The sequence below is a fragment of the Carlito syrichta genome, unplaced genomic scaffold (assembly GCF_000164805.1).
Source record: "Carlito syrichta isolate Samal-C Ts95f unplaced genomic scaffold, Tarsius_syrichta-2.0.1 Scaffold305681, whole genome shotgun sequence".
NCBI classification, from domain to species: domain Eukaryota; kingdom Metazoa; phylum Chordata; class Mammalia; order Primates; family Tarsiidae; genus Carlito; species Carlito syrichta.
This window is the reverse complement of record NW_007249777.1, coordinates 829,883-849,078: the sequence shown is the minus strand read 5'-3', so window position 1 is coordinate 849,078 and position 19,196 is coordinate 829,883. Positions and strand designations below refer to the sequence as shown.

Below are 19,196 nucleotides of genomic sequence, written 5' to 3'. Positions count from 1 at the left end.
CAGTTAAGACCTTTTCCTTTTTTATGATAAAAAGAGCAATGTAACAATGGAATTCTAAGGCTTAGAATATAGTGCAAATACTTAAAATCAGGAATAAAAGCAGATACACACTCCCCCCACATACTCATACACACAAACACACCATCTAACTGCTTTCCTGGTCCTTGCCCCTACCCCCCTTTGGCATTGCCGCGGTAGAAACCTTCATACTTTTCACTCTTGCTTCTGCCCTGTGTATATACAGTTTTCTGATCTATCAACCATCCTTCCCTTCTGCAAAACTGCTAACATTTCAGCCGATACCCCAACGAGAACTCAGTGCTTGTTTCTTGGTAGTCTATATGATTTCTGTCTATGGAGTGCGTCATCAGCAGCAAGGCCTGACGGGATCTGGTTCCTGGGGCCCTCTGGCTTATCTGCTCCACCCTCTGCCCTCTCACAGGATAAGCTCTTCCAGCCCTCTTTTTTTTCACTCACAGGAGCATGCATTGTTGTTCTCTTCATCTCTGTTTGACAGCTCCCTCTCTTTCTATAGATCTTGGCTCAAACGTCTTCTCTGGTGAGGCCTTTCCTTCCTGCCCCAAATGAAACAACCCCCAGCAGCCACTCAATAGTTCCAACGCCGGTGCCTGACTTTATTGTTCTCTGTAGTGCTCATCACCACCGGGCATGCTGAATATCCTCTTGTTTGTTTATTGTCTGTCTCCCTCACTAGAATGTAAGCTCTATGAGAAAAGGGACTTTATTTGTTAGACTCACTTGAACACTCCCAAGGCCCACAGCTGGTCCTGGCTCTTCCTAGGCACCCAATAACTGTTTATTGGTTGAATAAAAATGAGCCGTAAACAGTGCAGCTTCTCTTCATTGGTTCAGTGGGTTTGCACCCTGCCTCTATCTATGTATAGGCATATATATATTAGCAGTAAAGCCCCCCCAAACCCTAGAGTTTGTTTACATCTTCAACATATGAAGAAATAGAACTGTATTGGCCTTCCTTGGATGATTTTATAGTTCAGCATTGTTTTAATTTTGAGTTAAAGTAACCATATTGAAGAGAGCACCATTCTCTTTTAATTGCTATGGACTCAGAGTAAAGTGAATCCAGTCCCTGAGTAAACTTGATAAACAACAATTTGTGCAAAGAAAGCCAATTCAGAGTGTGAGAAATTTTGAGAAATGGAGAAATTTGGCCCACAAATGAACAATGGGGGTGTCACGACAGCTACAATCAACTATTTAAAGGCCTGAGATGCAGAAATGGCGAAAGACCTGGACAGTATTTTTCAGGAAGGCAAGAGGCAAGAGTTGTCAGAAGACAGATTTCAGTAAGAGGCAAGAAAAAAATCATCTAACACTTGGAACAGCTCCTGAGTAGAACAAGGTGCCCTGCAGTTTAACATCAGAGTATGAGCAGTTCTCAGGGATATGGAAGGAAGGATTACTGTATTAGCAGGGAAGTTGGACTAAATATTTTCTCCTGTAGCTTGGAGTTTAGATTCTCAATTCTAAATATGTAGAAATGTATTATGTATTTCTGTGGGATTATATGACAAAATTCTTCTTTGGATTTAATTGATATCTTTTTAAATCAGTGTCCAATCCCACTTATAACTAATTATAAAAACAATGAACAATAAGACATTTTAATCTATGGACAGTTTTCTTTTTCTTTCTCTCTCAATTTTCTTTAATTATTTATGATTTACAGTAAGCTAAGATACTAACCCTTTCTGGTTAATGGCCTTTTATTTTTATTCTTCTATTTCCATATATCAATATGTAATAAAGTCTTATTAATTAAGATTAACTTGAGGAGAGTTAATTTGAATTATTAGGAAGTCTGGTTTATAGAATATTTTAAAATAAACCCAATTGAACTTTCACGACCACACAAGAAAACCTAAATGGGCCAACCTCAGGTGCCTTCAGCAGACAACCCTTAGGGAATGGTTGTGAATAACTCAGAAACCTTTTAATTAGCATATCTTTGTTCATATGTAAATGTGTGCTTTGGAATAGTTGAGGTTATTTAACACATTCTGCTGACTAAAATATTTTAAATATTTCCTTTACAATGTATTCAACAAATTATTATTGAACAACCATGTTGGGGAGTGCTGGGATTATAACCATGAGCAAAGACAGACGTGGCTTCTACCTACATAGACTTTATAGCTCAAGACAGACATAAATCAAATCATGTACACACACAACTCTAAAATTACAGCTGTGATGAGGACTATACAGAAGGGGACGAGAGTGCTATGAGTTATATAAGAGGGAATTTAACCTAGTCTAAGGACTTGGGAATGCTTCTCCAGGCAAAAATGATTGGGATAAGCCCTAATGTACGGTTAACTATTAACCAAGGCAGGGGACAAAAGAGAAATTGGGGCAGAGTATTCCAAGTGAAAAGATCATCACATGCAAAGGCCCCGTGGCAGAAAAGGACACGGTATATTTTAAGAAATGGAAGAAAAGTCAGTTAGGGGAACCAGTGATGAGAGACAAAGAAGAATTCAGTGGCCAGTCCAAGTAGGACCACGCTAAGGACCATCTTCTTTCTTCAGTGACTCTGTTTTATCCTTATAAAGAAATATTCACCAAGCAAAGTCAAAACATCCGTGCGGCCCGAGGCCTAATTACCACAGGTTTTGAGTTCACATAATCTAAAATAATGGGTTTTAGAAGTTCCACATAACTGACAAATTATTTCATAATTATATTTATTATAAATGAATGACTTCCATTAGATAAAATCATATGAACTTACAAAGATGTGTGACCAAACAAATAAAAACAGTAGAATTGCATTAGGAAAAGGAAAGATGTACCTTCAAAACAATCTTGATACTTCTTTTTTTGCCTCTGATGACAGCTGGAGGGTGGGAGGGAAGATCTCTTCCACCATGCTTCAAGACACTTGAAGCCAAAATAAGCATCTAGGGACGCTATGAGAGCATGCCATGAGAAAGGGACCTGAATTATATAGCAAGAGAGGTCAGGTTTTGTCCTTCCATGAACGGCACCTGGGCCAGGACTACCTGGTTGTCTCCCTATGAGGCAAGCCCCAAAATCCTCATCTTAAAACCCAGGTTCTCCAAATAGGGCATTCTCAAGCACAGAGTCAACCTCTCTGCACACATTGTCAAACACGTCCATAAAAATCACCAGGGTCAGGGTAGTTTTGTGCTCAAGAGCAAAGTGTTCTGAAGGTCAAACGGGCTGCACCCTGTGCTTGCAGGCTGGCAGTGGACGGACCATTCGGGGCCGCTCTGACAGATGTGTTTCACTATCCAGTGAGTGTGTGCATCGCTGCTGGAATCGGAGTCACTCCCTTTGCTGCTCTCCTGAAATCCATATGGTACAAATGTTGTGAGTCACAGACCCAGCTGAAGCTGAGCAAGGTATGGAAAAATCATTAGTTCACCCTTCCGTGGATTAAAAGGTTCAAAGTCCTTATATCTATCATCTGCCAATTCTTGGGGAGGATTTTAATTAACTATGAGGGATAAACTCAAGGATCCTTAACTATACTTATGTTCTTAAAAACCTCACCACTCAGTATTACATTTATGACTAGGGTTATGTCTAATCTTGTTAAAGATGACAAGACATAAATTTTATTGCTTCATTGCCGTTACAGGACATGTAATTGCTCATCTCAATAAAATATGGACAGGCTGCAAATGGCTATGTGACTGGACGGCAGTTAGTGACATTAACAGGCAGGTTTCTCCCTAACCTCTTTAGCTTAATACTGTGGTTGCAAGCATGCAATTCAATGTCTTCCTCGCACGGACCCAGAATCTCCACAAGAAGCCACAGTTGGGCTTTCTTGGCCTGCCTCTTTTAGTCTGTCTTCCATCTCCAAATCTCCCTTTTGTGATTTCTTGTGTGTTCTCTGATAAGCCGCCACCAGTATTCCTTTTCTTCCCTTTTCCTATCTAGAGACTCCATCCCATACTTTGACCCTCTTAGGACCAGCAGCAGGCCCTAGAGCAACTGTAAACAAGGAGCCCTGATAGCCCCAAGTGGTGTGAATGCAGGAGGAGCCAGGACGTCCTGTGAGCTTGGCGCTGGTCCTGGCCCCGCCACTTCTTCTCTGGTTGACCCCTTTGACTGCAGTTTCCTCATGTATCAAAAGGAGATGCCTTGACTCACTCAGCGTATCCTGATGTGTAGTCTATGGAACATTTGTCACCTGACATGATCCGCTAAAGAGAATTCTGTGGCCCCAGCAACTTGAGGAATGTTCCTACAACACTCCACTTTAGAAGACTCACCTTGTCTACTAGCCTATTAAATTACTTCTGCAGGAAATAGCCTCATTCCATTTTGTTCCATCTATCCTTCCCAAGCCTATTTAGCCACAGACCCTTTCCTCACCTAATACCTACTAAGGAACAGTGTTCTGTGAAGCACCATGGATAATGCCAGACTGGAAAATCTCTCAAGTTGGGGCTTCCCCAAATAAAAACAAGTGTAAAATTAGTTATTTCATGAGTTTCCAAGAGACAGGTGCTTGACATATATTTTCTCATGTGATGTTTATAATCTCGCCACAATCTTGTAAAGTAAGTAATCCAAGGTTTGTTTTCCAGATAAGGAACCTGATGCTTAGAGAGATTAGAGTGACTTGCCTGAAAATACATGGGTGGTAAAACGCAGCAGCAGGATTCAAACTCAGGCCCATCTGGTTCTTTCCTTGACATAAACAACACATGGTAGACATGACGGACACCCCCTCCTACAGCCCTAGTGTGATATTGTGGGAAGACTGTGGGATTCCAAATCAGAGAATCTGAATTTCGCTTTCATCAGAGAATCTGCCTGATTCTGCCCTCACTGAAGGATTGTCCTCAGTGCCTCAGTTCACCTCTCCAAGCTGGGTTTTCTGATCCACACAATGGAGAAGTAAGAATCTATATCCAACAGTGAGTTTTAATACCAAATAAAACAAATAATGTGAAAATATTACTGTATAACATATATAAAATGATATTAATGTTAATTATATCTGCCAAAGATATGAATAGATTACTAGTACCACTACTACTAATAGCCTAGATGTATCAAGCAATGATTATCTAACAGGTGTGGAGTTCGTCACTTTACATACACTGTATCATGTTGTCCTTTTATGGTACTTACCATTTTTATTCCCATGTTACAGATGAGAAAACTGAATCTAGATTACAAAGCTAATAGGAATAATAGAGTCATCTTATTGAATCATCAGAATAAGTAATATCCTCAGTTTACCAAAGAGGAAATTAAAGCACAAAGAGCTAAAATATATATATATGTATTAGAAATAGATTTTGAATCTAGATCCTTTTTCGTGCCAAAGCTCATCTTTCCTCTACACCACAAGATGTTTAACAAAGCAGACAAAACAGCACCTGTGTCAGATTATTTGGGCCTCCCAAGAGCTTTTGGTTATGGTTTGTGATGATTTTTCAGCTTCCCTAAACTCTTCTTTACCTCTTGCTGTCTACCAGGTAATACCTACTTAGGGAGGTGGTTTTTTGTTTCACAGTTTCCATTACACTAAAGGTCATATGGTGCTTCATACAGAGATAGTGATGGAGAGTGTGTCTCACTTTCATTCACTTACTCACTCAACCAATATTTCTTCAGTACCTATTATGTGTGTGTGTCTTCTCATACTGCCATGAAACATTTATCCCTCGGCTCACCCCCAATTCAGAATAGCTTCTCCCTTCTCTGAGCCTCCTCTACTCTTTTGCTGTCTTCCTGTTATATCACATATCTTTCATTTCTGTATTAAGAGTCACAAAATATTTCCCCCAGCTAATGTGAGTGAGTTCCTTGAACACGGCTTCCCTGGATAGCGCCATAATTATATATATATATTACACAGACACACATATATTCTATAAATATTGAATAAATCAATGAGTGAATAAATGTCTACATGTTAGAAAGAATAGACAATTTCTATGTAATTTTCTATACAAATTTATGATTACTAAGATTAACTTATTTTTTTAACTAACCAAAAGACTGTTCAGTAATTTTATACTTTAAAAAATAGATTCCACTTATTTAACTATGGACACAGAGGAGAAATGCTTATAAGAACCCACAACATCTTAACAAGAACCACATAATCTTAATAGTGACTCCTTTCTGACCATTTCATTGTTATTCCTAGGGTCTGTGTGAGGGGTTTCCCAAGGCTGTTTCAGAGGAAGGGGTAAATATCAACACAAAACCACCAAACAGGGCTGTTGATTTATATTCTAAAAAACAGAAACCATAGAGTTGGAAATTTTAAAAAGAGCAATGCTTTCATAACATAAAAATTTGAGGGAATCCTGAGCAAGACTCAGCTGAAAATAAAGGTGGGAGTCATGACATGTGGGAGAAAGGAAACTCAAGCACAGAATCATAAATAGCTTAAAGGGCCTCATCTCCTAGCTTTAGACATGACCTTGAACTTCTGCGTGTGTCCTGTGAGTGGAAGTGATTTGTCCAAAGTCACCCAGCTGGTTAGCCACTGAGTCAGGACCATGGAACTCGTGTTTCTGATTTCCACTTCAAAGCTCTTTCGTGAAAGAAGTTTTCATGCTATTGAAAGTTTAGACTGAAACTTACACTTAAGATCCAATTCCTTAGGGTCTGCAGGCATGAGAACAAGTTTGGGAAGTTTCTTTCTTTTAAAGGAAACTTGTGTAAGTTTGTGTGCCGCTATCATTAGGCTAATGTAACTAATATTTGTCAGGGCTGTCTACATGCTTTTGAGATATAAATACTACTCCTTCCACTATGCTGTCTGCACCTATATAATTTTTTAAGTGCAGCAGAACAAAGCAATACATATTTATCTAACCGTGTCTTCACACTTTTTGATCTGGGCTATGGTTTTCTGATTGTCCTCTTTTGTAACAACAGAAGGGGGAAAAACAGCATAGGCGTTGAGAGCTGGAATTTTAAGCTTAAAGGGTTAACTACAATTAGTTGGGACTTTTCTCCTCCACGTGTAAAATACTGGCTAGCACATGGCATAAATTTGTACATACAAGCCTCCAGTTGCAAGTCTATGGCAAAAAACCTGCACCGAAGTTTTCTCACTTGTTACCATTGCAAACTGTATCTTCTTTCCCTTCTTCTCTATCCACAAAATTCTGGAAAACTTCTAAGTGAGATGCAGAAGCAGAACTAATAAGCACCTGCCACTTACTTAGGGTCAAAAGTAACATTTTCTAATTGAAGCTGATTCTGTAAAATGCCTTTGTTTCTAACTATCTTTTAGTTTTAAAGACATGAGAGAAGGCGGGGAGAGAACAGGAGACAAGTCAGGAGGAAGCCATTCAACAAGGCAAAAATAACAATAAGTGTACTGGTGGCTTGAATGTGATAACAATGGAGGAAAGTTGTAATACATTGAAGAAGTATTTTTGACACAGAAGAGCGAGCCAAACTTCTCTGAGTTGAAGGCAGATGAGAACCTTGTGTTCCTGTGGGCTGAGGGAGGGGGTGAGGTTGGTTGAGAATTCTCTGTGATGCAATGTGGAGAAAGCCGAATGCTGAGGGGGGTCTATGCCCTATAGCGATAAAAGTCTTCCACCGCTTGCCTCACGGGTATGATTAATTCTGCATCACACTCAATTTGTGAAAAGAGTTCTTGAAAAAAAATTAGGATGGTTTGCTTGTGCAAACTGTCAAAATGATGAATGAAATAGGTGTGTGTGAATGGGGAGGGAGGGGGAAGTTTGCTGACATAAATAGATTGGCTTACACATTTTGGTTTTCCCTAATATCACAGCCATGTAGACAGACCTGAGAGAACTGCCTACTAGAAGATTTGGCTTATTTTCTTAGCTGCATATGTGATCTTCAGACTACAATAAAATAGATTGCAGAAAAACTGAGATAGTCTAATTTCTTCATAAATTGTCTTCCTTCATCAGTTCAATAATATATAACCGCGATAATGAGTATTTATAGTGTGTCCCATGCAAAATGGCCTTTGGGTTCTTAACCTAATATAATAAACAGATAATTCAAATAAAAAGTCAGCATAGGCCAGTGGGAACAAGGGAAAGAGGCCAAGAAAGACAAAAACCCTTACTCTACTTAAATATGTTAATAAAACAAAGGAGGACCTGCTCTCTTTCCTAATGAATGAAAAATGCATTTAATTTAATCGGTTTAGCTTGAGAAATTATTTACTTTCACTTTCCCTCACACTGGCGCTCTGGCTACTCCTGGAATTGTTCATCTCTGCTAACTCCCAGAGTGCTGTAATCAATTGGTCTCTTTAGGAGGGGCCATACTCCCCTCTCCTAAAGAAATGTGTGCTTCTCATCAACTCACTGGATGACCTTAGAAAGCTTCAGGACCCCATCAGACCTTCCCATCACCCTGTGGGGAGGTGACCAGTATACATATTTTTAATATCTTGGTTCATGAACCACACAAGCCACACATGACTACAGTCTCCTTGTAAAAGGCTCAAATAAAACACACATTCAAAAATCTCCCTTCATTCACCTCCCTCCCCAAACTAACCACCTCCCAGACTTTGTCCCCAAGGAGCTCCCCATTAAATAGTTGAATGTGTCTTATTCCATCCCCTTTCTATGCATTGATATACACATACCTGTACACGGATGCAAGGGGTATTATTTGTGCATAAGAAGTAGGGGTATGGGGGGTGGCATGTGCTATTTGTTTTGTTTTTGTTTTCCATTATAGCATGACTTCAAGCACCTTCAGTGTCAATACCTAATGATCTGTTTCACTTTATTTGGTGCCTTCAGAGTATTCCATAGTGTGGACAGTCCACAATTTATTGAACCATTATGCTATTAATGAATGTTTCAGTTGTCCAACAATAATTATTCATTGTTATTAGAACAAATAAAGACACAAAAAAGGTCAGTTCTTGGCCACAGGGCAAAGCAGCAACATAGCCATGAAGTAGTCAATATTAAGGATAAAGACTTTAGGAAGAAGCTTAGGGTTGAACAGTGATGGTCTCAGTCTTACAAGGGTGCACCATAAAAACAATTTTATAATTTTACCTCTTGAAAATTAGAAGTTTTACACATTAGGGAGGTTTATCAATAAGAAGAACTACTTCTTATATTTCTTCTTGTACGCTATTGTATTCATCCAAGATTACCTTGACAACAACAAAATTAAAACAGGACAATAATAGTAACCATTTATTGAAGAGCCAGTATATTTTCTGAATATCAGTTACGTCTTTATCTTTTCTGAGAGAGTTTTATTTCTGGAAGACAGTTCTGGTTTTCCCTCTGTGCAGAATCTCTGTCACCCTTCTGGTTTCAAGCATCTGTCCTTACTGTTCTCTCTTTTGCACAATGTAAAGGATACCGTAACTCACCAGCCTTCTCCTTGTGGGAGGCGTAGGTCAAGGCAGTCCCCTAGCTTCCTGTAAAACGCCTCCATCTGGGTTTAGCACACACCAAAGGCCTTCCTTGTTATGGACTATGTCTTCATGATCAATGCTGAGATCCTGGTTCTGACTGGCAGTAGAGATAAAGTTTGGCTTCACCTCCTCCCAGTGACCAGCAGTGACCAATGGGAATACTTACCAAGCAAGATGAATGCCCCCTGCTTTATATTATAAACATATTGCATTCATTCTGTAAGCTCCTCCAAATGACAAACGAGGGCAGTAACAATAGCAGCTCACATCTGAGTACTTAATGTGTCTTTCAGACATTGTGCTAAATGCTTCAATAAACCATAGCCTTTCACCCTCGCAATAATCTCATGAGTTGTTGTTCATGTTTATTGCCATTTTACATATGCAGTAATGTAGGCTCAAGTTAAATAATCTGTGTCCAGCTACACAGCTCCTACATGGTGAAGCCAGAAGTCCAGAACAGGGACCAACTCGTAGTCTCCCAACGTTTAATTCTGTACTATGCTATGCTGCATCCTAAACTCCTAAACCCTCCTCCTGATGTATGCTGGCCTTCTTTTGAGGGGTTCTGGGCCATAAATACTGACATGGATAAATAACTTTTTTCCTGTTTCATTCTCTGGAAGTTGATTTTGTAGCTAAAGAAATTCAGGTTACATTTGTGGAAGTGTCCTATGCATGTGTCTGTGGATATCTATTCATGGTCCAGCATAGGCTTTGGAGAGGCAATAGCCTGAAAGTATCCAGCTCTAATGAGAGAGTCCACAGGCTCTGGTGGTAACACTGAATGGTAGTTCTACTTAATTCACTTTCTAAAATTCTTCATCAAAATATAGCACAAGTCCGTTTCCTACCAGCCCCAGACCATGTTGACCTGGTCTATGTATGCTACTGAAGAATTCTTAAACAGAAGCCCAGGCTTCGGGGAACGTGAGAGTGGGATGTTCTCACAGAGACCCTGATATTGAGCGTGCCACTCAGTTTCGAGACCTCCATGCATGGGCGAGGCTAAGTTTGATCTCATCGTTAATGTCTAGGAACCATGTGACAGCAAAAGTCTGTGCCAGGTCACCAAAACACAGAAACCCCCAACCCCATGACACAGTCCTAGAGTGGTCTCCTAAAATATCTGGGCATCCACTATTTCTATAAGAATGTGTGGGATGAGTCCTGTAAACACACACACACACACACACACACACACACACACACACACACACACACACTTTATTACTATGAACATTCAGAACTTTTGTTATTTTTCTGAGAATGACCTTCTGTTTAATAAAATCTTTTAAAGTAACCATAAGTATTTTTGTCCTCTGATATCAGCCTACAGAATTCTGAAAGCCACGCTTTAGATAAGTAACTGGTTTTCGGGTTGTTTTATTTTTGGAGACCAAGCCAGGGTGAGTGCTGGAAATCAAGATCACACAGTTGCAGCCTATTGTTTGGGATACTTGCTCCATCATTGACCAGGTCCTTTCTACTGGGTGAAATGCAGAGGTGGAACTCTTATGTCTCTTCACAGTGAGCGTCCCCTGCCATTAGAAAGATGAAAGAGAGTCAAAGTAAATACCGTTTTCTTCCGTTCAAAGTCTCTTTTTTTCTTTTTCTGCCTGAAGCACTTCTACTGAACCTATCCATTTTCCCTCCATAGCCTCTTGTACCAAAGCTGCCCAGTGTCACCCATAAGTCAATTACGAAGGGAAAAACACACAAAGCCATTATAAGGAAGCAAAAAGTATAAAAGGCTTGGCAAATCCTAAGAACACTGACACGTAGCTAGGTAGGCCAAGAGAAAGTAAGGACAGGAAAGGTTTCTCTTTGAAAGGATAAAAGTTCATGTGTGGGTAGTTTTCCAGAAAGGATGATGGGGACTAGATTTGAAATTGAAAAAAAAAAATTTTTAAAGCATACACTCTGGTTTGTTATGCCTTAAATGAATGTATTTTTAAAATATGCCTTAAAGGGTGGGAAATATAGAAGATAAATCAATAATGTTTGCTCTATGTCAAATGCCACCCTTAATGCTCTAAGATAAAAACAACACACCAAGGGCAGGAAAGAGCGGGAGGTGAAAAGGTGAGCCCTGCATTCAATTTGCTCAGTAGATTTTCCATTTTTACTGGAGCAAAGCAAGTCAAAGTGAGAGCTGAGGTTTTCCAGGAATCATTCAGATTGGGCACTCCACAAAGTGAAAGGAAAGAAGATGGCAGTATTCAGCACCAACCTAGAATATAAAATGCACTTCCTCACTGTCCCCTTTCTTCCTTCCTTTTCCCCCACACTGCCCTGTCTAATCCCAATACAGCTGCCAGAGGGACTCTTCCATATGCTTCAGATCGTGGAACTCATCGGCTTGCCACACTCCAATGCCTTCCTGCCTCAATGAGTCAAAGTCAACAATGGCCACAAAGCCCTGCAACATTCAGACTTCCCCAGCCTTCCCCTTCATGTCATCTCCTGCTGCCCCCTCACTCTCCTCATGGGGCTTCAACCACACTGACCTCCTGGCTCCTTCTTAAGAGGTCCCACTCAGGGTCCCAACACTTTTTGTTCCCACCATCTGTATAACTCTTCCCCTGACCATCTGACCCTGTCACCTCCCCCAGGTCTTTGCTCAAACGTCCCCTTCTCAGTGAGACCTTCCTTGACCATTCAACTTGATATTGTCACCCTTCCCAGCCTGCCTTATGTTTCTGCATAGCACTTTTTGTTCTGCATCCTACTTATTTATCACCTTTCCTCTCTCTCTAAAATGCAAACTCCATGAAGACAGGGATTTTATTTTTTATTTTTTGCCTTTCTTGTTCACTTCTACAGATCCAGAGCATAGAACAGTCATACCATATCGTAGGCGTTCAATACATATTAGTTAAATCAGTGGATAAATGGATGAGCACAACTCCCCTATTCGTGGGGACTCATGGCGTGTTCACCCGAGGTTACCTCTGACTCAGCTCTGTGTCACATGCATGCTGCCAGGAAGGACTTTGGTAATCTCCAGGAAGAGATGAGAGTCAGAAAAAAGAAGGCACCCTCCTTTCTTCCTGAGAAGGTCATTGTGCTTAGGGGCTGAGGGATTATATGTCTTGGAATTAATACCTTAGTGACCTTCTGAAAAGGAGCTGTCCAACAAATAGGTAGGCTCTAATTCTTCAGAGAAAAAGTCTTATTCTCACCAGCTTTTAGTCTTCCAGACTGTTAATATTATAAATTCCTGCATAAATCTGAAGAGAACAGACAAGATGTTTAGCCTTGAAATACATTCTCTGATTTTTTTCCTTATGAATTTGATCTATTAATTAACTATCATTTATAACTCTGATTATAAGACTGTGAGCTTGCAAGCTGCCTGGCAGAGAGGGAGGAAAGAGAACACTGACCAGGAGAGGTATTTCCAGGAGGGGATGCAGTAGACAGCGCCTGGAATCGAGACCAGACCCTCACAGACATGGTTAAGCTGTAGAGATGTCTCTCAGGGGAGAAGGTACAGGAGAGGGATATGGGCAGAAAAGGGTTAGAGTGTGAGAAAAATGGAGAGAATTAATAGATTTACCTCCTGTGGTTTCTTCTAGATACAATTATTTGAAACTCAAAGCACAAAAATGAAGGCTTTATTTTAGCAAGCCCAAACTACTTCTTGTCACACACCATTTGCTCAGCACAGTTTTTTTTTTAATTCTTCCTAGTCATAATTTCATTATAGCAGTTGACACACACGCACAGCCACCACCCACCAGCTTTCTTGGACACCGATATGTCTCACTGAGAGGAAATTTCTGGCCTGTGTGACTTGATTCTGAAATTACCATAATCTCCACTCCCCAGTGGCTGGGGCTAGCGAAGTGGATTAGTGCCCAAGCCTTTGGGGTCTCTGGAGAAGAGAGTTCAAATCCAGAGCTTAGGTCATAAGTAAAGATGAAGGGGTTGTTCTAGCGGTTTATCCCCCTTGGGGAGCAGTGAAAGGCACAGCTAGTTATGATTATTAATCTTGTTCCAAAGCAGCACAGCCAGAAATGTGGTGAGTTGATCCTCATCCAGGGAAACTGGCACGGCCCACAGGTTCCCGATTCTCTGAATTCACTCTGAGCTTTTTCAAACACAATGTGAATTTTTTTTTTTCAAAAGAAATCACAATGTGACTATTTGTTTGCTGGCAGAAAAAAACAAAGCACGTTATTATGCAGAAGTGCCCATTTGGCTCAAATAATTTAATGGAAATAAAGTAGTCTGCGATTATCAGCATATTATGAAAAGAGAAACAGATCAGTTCTCTCTACTTCTCTCCTGACAGGTGTATTTCTACTGGATTTGCCGAGATGCAACAGCTTTTGAGTGGTTTGCTGATCTCTTACTCTTACTGGAAACACGGATGAGTGAGCAAGGGAAAACTCACTTTCTGAGTTATCATATATTTCTCACTGGCTGGGATGAAAATCAGGTATTGATAAGACTCTAAGATTGAGTAATATTACCTAACTTATCTAATACAGAGCAAAGAGAAGAGGGACAGTTTCAATGATCTTTATAGCTATGTGGTAGCATGAGAGAATTATTTTTATGTTCTTAAAAAGGAAAGAAGAATAAACTAAAACCGGATTAACCAGCGCTATTCAAGCTGTAACAATAAAAGAGCCTACAGTTAACTTGCTGAGGAATAGGAAAGGATGGGCAACAGAAGACAATCTAAAGACTAGAAATCCCAAACAAATTTGTGTTTGTCTCTTAAGAGTGACATCAAACAAATGTTACTGATTGACTGTATCATTTTGTTGAGTTCCTAATTGTTTCTAATTCTGTGCCTCTAGCTGTGCAGAGTTAAGCATAAAAGATTCCTAGGTGTTTACATTCAACATTTTGTAATACAAAGTACGTGAGCACCTGTAGAAAATAATTATTATGAATACATGATTTGTGTAGAAATTTTTTTCCTTAAGGTGCTCTTAGAAATTGTGTGCATGTATGCTTATTTACCTATGATCAAGATGATGTTTTTACAGGTGTTCTGCAGTGTATTGTATTAATGAAATATTAAGACAGAGCTTACCAAAAATAATGTATACCAAAATATTGACAATAGTCATATTTTGATATTAATCATATTGAATGATGGTCATTACATTTTAATCCCTTTTAACTCTTCAAATGTGGGAATTAACAATGATGTGATTACTAGGTTACACAATGTATATTCTAGTCAGCACGCACGTACCAGCTGTTATTGATATATACTTTTAAGGAAAATATGTTTGAGCCTAGGAGATTTGCATTAATCACTAAATTTACAAATGAATGCTGTCTCTCTCTCTCTCTCTCTCTCTCTCTCTCTCTCTCTCTCTCTCTCTCCCTCTCTCTCTCGTGCACACACATACACACACACACAGGCTCTATAAAACATCACTGTAATTTGACTCTGCAAATGAGCAAGAGTTTGCTAGAAATTCAGTAGCTGAGTAAATTTTTATGGTCTTATTTGCAGCTCTCCTTAAATATTTAATCCTCTGGGATAACTTGAAATGTAGGTTTCTTGGGAACTAGGCTTGAAACATCTTAATGAATTATATAGCATTAATTATGTTTTCCAAACAAACATCTCCCTTATTCAAGTGGGATTTTTGACTGATGGTCCATTTGGCAGAGTCCAGACACAGTTTTTGTCTTTTGCTTTCTAGTACTATGCTATTCTTCTACTTCTAAAACGAATAGATTCCAAGTATCCACCTAGAACTTCTCTGCCATTTGGAAGTCATAGACTGAGGTTCTCATGACTGTGTACTGAAGTTGACTTTGTGGCTACAGAACCCTGTCCCTCCCCATCCCTGCCACTTCCAGGAACATTCCATAAGATGGATATTATGTTCTAAATACAAGTACATTAAAATAGATATCTTCTTAAGTTTTTGCTATGGCATGTTGAAAATTATTTAGACTCCCTAATTTCAGACAGGAAATCACTAATCTCCACATTTAAGGAAAAAATAATTGGCTCATTCTGTCAGTAAAGAATCAAGAGGCTGTTTTAGAAATAGCCAGTTGATCAACTGAATTCAACAACCTCAAAGTGGCAAAATGACAAATACAGAAGGAACAGATGGAAGAGGTATTATGAAGGGCAAATCAACAGAATTTGGAGATTAATTGAACATTGGACTGAGAAATATGGAACAAATGTAATTCCAAATGTTTGAACATCAGTGATTGGCGGTACCACAAATGTAAGTAGGGTGGGTCGTTTTTGTGTATGAGACAATGCCCAAACTTCTTAGCAAGCACTTTAAGGCCCTTCCCAACTCGAGCCCCACCCACCCCATCATTTTCCTCTGACACCAGAGCCTCCAAGCAATGCATGTTTGCCCATCACTTTCATATGCCCGTGTTTCTGCTCAAACTATCCCCCGTCCCTGACATGTCCCTTACCACCCTCTGCCTTTTTTTCCCACCCTCTCTTTGCCTGGAGTCCTATTCCCAAACTCTTTTCCAATAGTAGTCTCAACACCTGGGGTTAGACTTGCCTGCTGGCAACCTCCTGGGCCTGGACTTCTGACATCCAGTCTACCATTGTCTCCTGGGCTATTAGGGCACATCCATTATTTTCAGCTGATCCACCCTAGCCTCATCTGCTTTCTTAGACTCGAGAGAGGGTCAGCCAGGAAGTCAGGCTGGCAGCAGGAACCTGGGACAGGAGTTGTACCCAGCAGGGTTATTACCCAGACTGGTCAGGATCAGGAAGAGTCAGAGGGTGAGAGCAAACTGAGCACCAAAGAGGAAAAAAGGTGAGCTCAAGAGCTGTTGGTGGGCTTAAGGCAGGAGTGTTCAATCTTTTGGCTTCTCTGAGCTGCACTGAGTAACCTTTTGGCTTCCCTGGGCCGCATCAAGTAAAGAAGAATTGGCTTGGGCCACATGAATTATACAATATAGTTAGTGTATATACATAATAAGACTTCTTTATATTTTTAATAACATTTCAAAAATGAGAACAATGTGAAACTAGTGGGAAATTTGACCTTGTTTTTGTAAAACTAATCTATCCATGCCTCGTTTGATGAAAATGGTCAAAATACTTTGTGAGTTCCCAAAATGTTTGTCAGAAATGTTTGCTCGAATTTTGCTCTTCGTGTGCTTCATAATTGAAAACAGCTGCTCACAAATGTATGTGCTGCCAAAAATATAATGAATAAGGTGTAACTGTGAACTTCAAAAACAGAACTATGCATGGGGTCACACAAGAAAATAAATGTTGAAAAGTACATGATGTCAAAAGATTTTGTGGGGCCGCGTTACTAGCTGTCCTGGGCTACATGAGGCCCATGGTCCGTGGTTTGGACATGCCTGGTCTAAGGAGTGAGCACAGAGGACACAAACCCCAGGAGGCAGAAGCAAAGTAGCTGCCAGAACACAACAGAAGCAAAAACAAATGACAGCAACCTAAAAAATGATCAAAAGGGATGAAGATGCCCTGGGCTCCTACTTATTGACCACAAGTTACGTGATGCCTAGGTGGATTTGTTTGATTTGAAGGCAAAAAGTTGGGCACAGAGCTACAGTCAAGCCCCTTGCTAGGCTCTGGCCATTATGTCCTGCCCGCCAGACTCAACATCCTCCCAGTAATTGAGACCGGATAGTAAACATCAAATCGTTTCAGTCCACTGGGCAGATCTGATCATAAGATGCAGTTTCTTCCTGGACATTTCATAACACTTTAATCTGGCAGTGCCCCTCTCACATCCCTGGGGTCTAATATTAAGTAAGCGAGGATAAACCAGGCTCGGTGGCTCAGCCTATAATCCTGTGCCTTTGGGAGGCTGAGGTTAGTGGATTGCCTGAGCCCACGGGTTCAAGACCCGCTTGGGCGGCGAGACCTCATTCTACAATAAATCAAAAAATCAGCTGGGCGTGGTAGTGCATGCCTGTAATTCCAGTTACTGGAAAGGCCGAGGCGGAAGGATCACCGGAGCCCAGCAGGCGAGGCTGCGGTGGCCGGGAGTGGCCACTGCACTCCAGTCTGGGCGACAGAGTGATACCCCAACCCCCCCAAAAAAGTAAGGGAGGATAGCAAGCAGAGATTAATTTTTGAGAAGTTTGGCAGAAAAAAAAGAAAGTCATTTAGTGCTTGCTTTTTCTTAACTACATTTACTGTATTATTCTCCTCCTGTTAAAGAAAAACACGCTGGATGCGTGCGGGGTCTCATGCCTGTAATCCCAGCACTTTAGGAGGCCAAAGTCAGAGAATTGCTTGAGCCCAGGAGTTCAAGACTAGCCTTGGCAATACAGGCAACCTTGTGTATACCAAAAAAAAACCAAAAAACAAAAAACTAGCCAGGCGTAGTGGCTCCTGTAAACCTAGCTATTCTTGGGGCTGAAGCAAGAGGATCGCCTAAGCCCAGGAGGTTAAGGTTGCAGGGAGTCATGAGTGTGCCACTGCACTCCAGCCTGGGTGACAGAGTAAGACCCCAGCTAAAAAAGAAAAGAAAAAAATATATATATATGTGCTTTCTAACTTAATATTATTCCTCACCTACCATGTATAGGAAGCACTTTTTTCCCATAAAGCCTTGATACAAAGATAAATGAGATATACCACTTGCCCTAAAGTGCAAAATCAATGATATCTGCGAATAATGATAGGCATTTCCAGCTATAAAAAAAAAAAAAGAAAAAGTACTAAGTCTACAGATGAGCATAATGACTTCATCCTTGATTTATAGAAGACTTCTATTCTTTTTTTCTGGATGTCGCCTGATGCCATGGTTGTTTTCTTTAGGCAGTTCATATAGCTCTACATTGGGATGCAAGTACTGATGTGATTACAGGCTTAAAGCAGAAAACCTTCTATGGGAGACCTCACTGGAACAACGAGTTCAAGCAGATCGCCTACAATCACCCCAGGTAAGGCAAGCTCTCTTTCATCTGCTTGCTGGGAGCCTCCCTGGAGAAATACAAGTTGCTACTGAATTGAAAAGTTCATCTGCAGTACTGTGCATCTGGTTTAGAGACAAAACATCTACTTTCGAAAAGGTGGTCATGGTATATTTCAGGAACTGCAAACCTCTGCTTAACTGTCTTACAACCTCTGACAGTCACTGATTATGTTGAAAATTTTCACACTTAACCTCAATTTAAAGATAGTGTTTCTTTAACTAGAGATGCCTTCAAGAAAGCTTTGGTGAGCACAGTTGATCTCTAATCACCTGGCTGGAGAATTCACTTAGGTGTAACTGTATGCTGCGGCTGGCATGTCTAGCAAAAGCAGAGAGAATATGTTCTAAGACCAAGCAGGAATTGAGAGTGTGGGGAAAGACCCAGGAGCTGGCTATAAATCTTGGCTCTGCCTTTACCACGGATTGACCTTGGACAGGTTATCCATCCTGGTAATGACCCGGTCTCCCTTTATGCAGACTGCAAAAAAATAGTGCTTACCTCCTAGGAGTCTTCAGTGAACGAATTGAAGCATTCAGTGAATGAATGTCCGTAAGAGGCCTAGGCCAGATGCGGTGGCTCACACCTATAATCCCAGCATTTGGGAGGCCAAGGTGAGAGGATTGCCTGTGCCCATGTGTTCGAGACCAACCTGGGCAATTTGGTGAGACCTCATCTCTACAATAAATTTTTTTTAAAAATTAACTGGGCATGGTGGTGCGTGCCTATAGTTCCAGGTCCATGAGCGCGCCACTGCACTCCAGTCTGGGCAATAGAGTGAGACTTTGACTTTATTTATTTATTATTTATTTATTTATTTTTTGAGTTGGAGTCTCACTCTGTCGCC

At 40.5% G+C, this 19,196-nt stretch overlaps 1 protein-coding gene across 1 annotated transcript in view; it reads left to right on the top strand.

Moving 5' to 3' along the window:
* The window catches only part of NOX3 (NADPH oxidase 3), a 62,424-nt gene that overhangs the window by 29,000 nt on the left and 14,228 nt on the right, over positions 1 to 19,196 (top strand). The window contains exons 10-12 of the mRNA XM_008062248.1: positions 3,245 to 3,407; positions 13,728 to 13,874; positions 18,195 to 18,319. Coding sequence (XP_008060439.1) covers positions 3,245 to 3,407; positions 13,728 to 13,874; positions 18,195 to 18,319 — 435 coding nt within the window. The remainder of the gene's footprint in view (positions 1 to 3,244; positions 3,408 to 13,727; positions 13,875 to 18,194; positions 18,320 to 19,196) is intronic.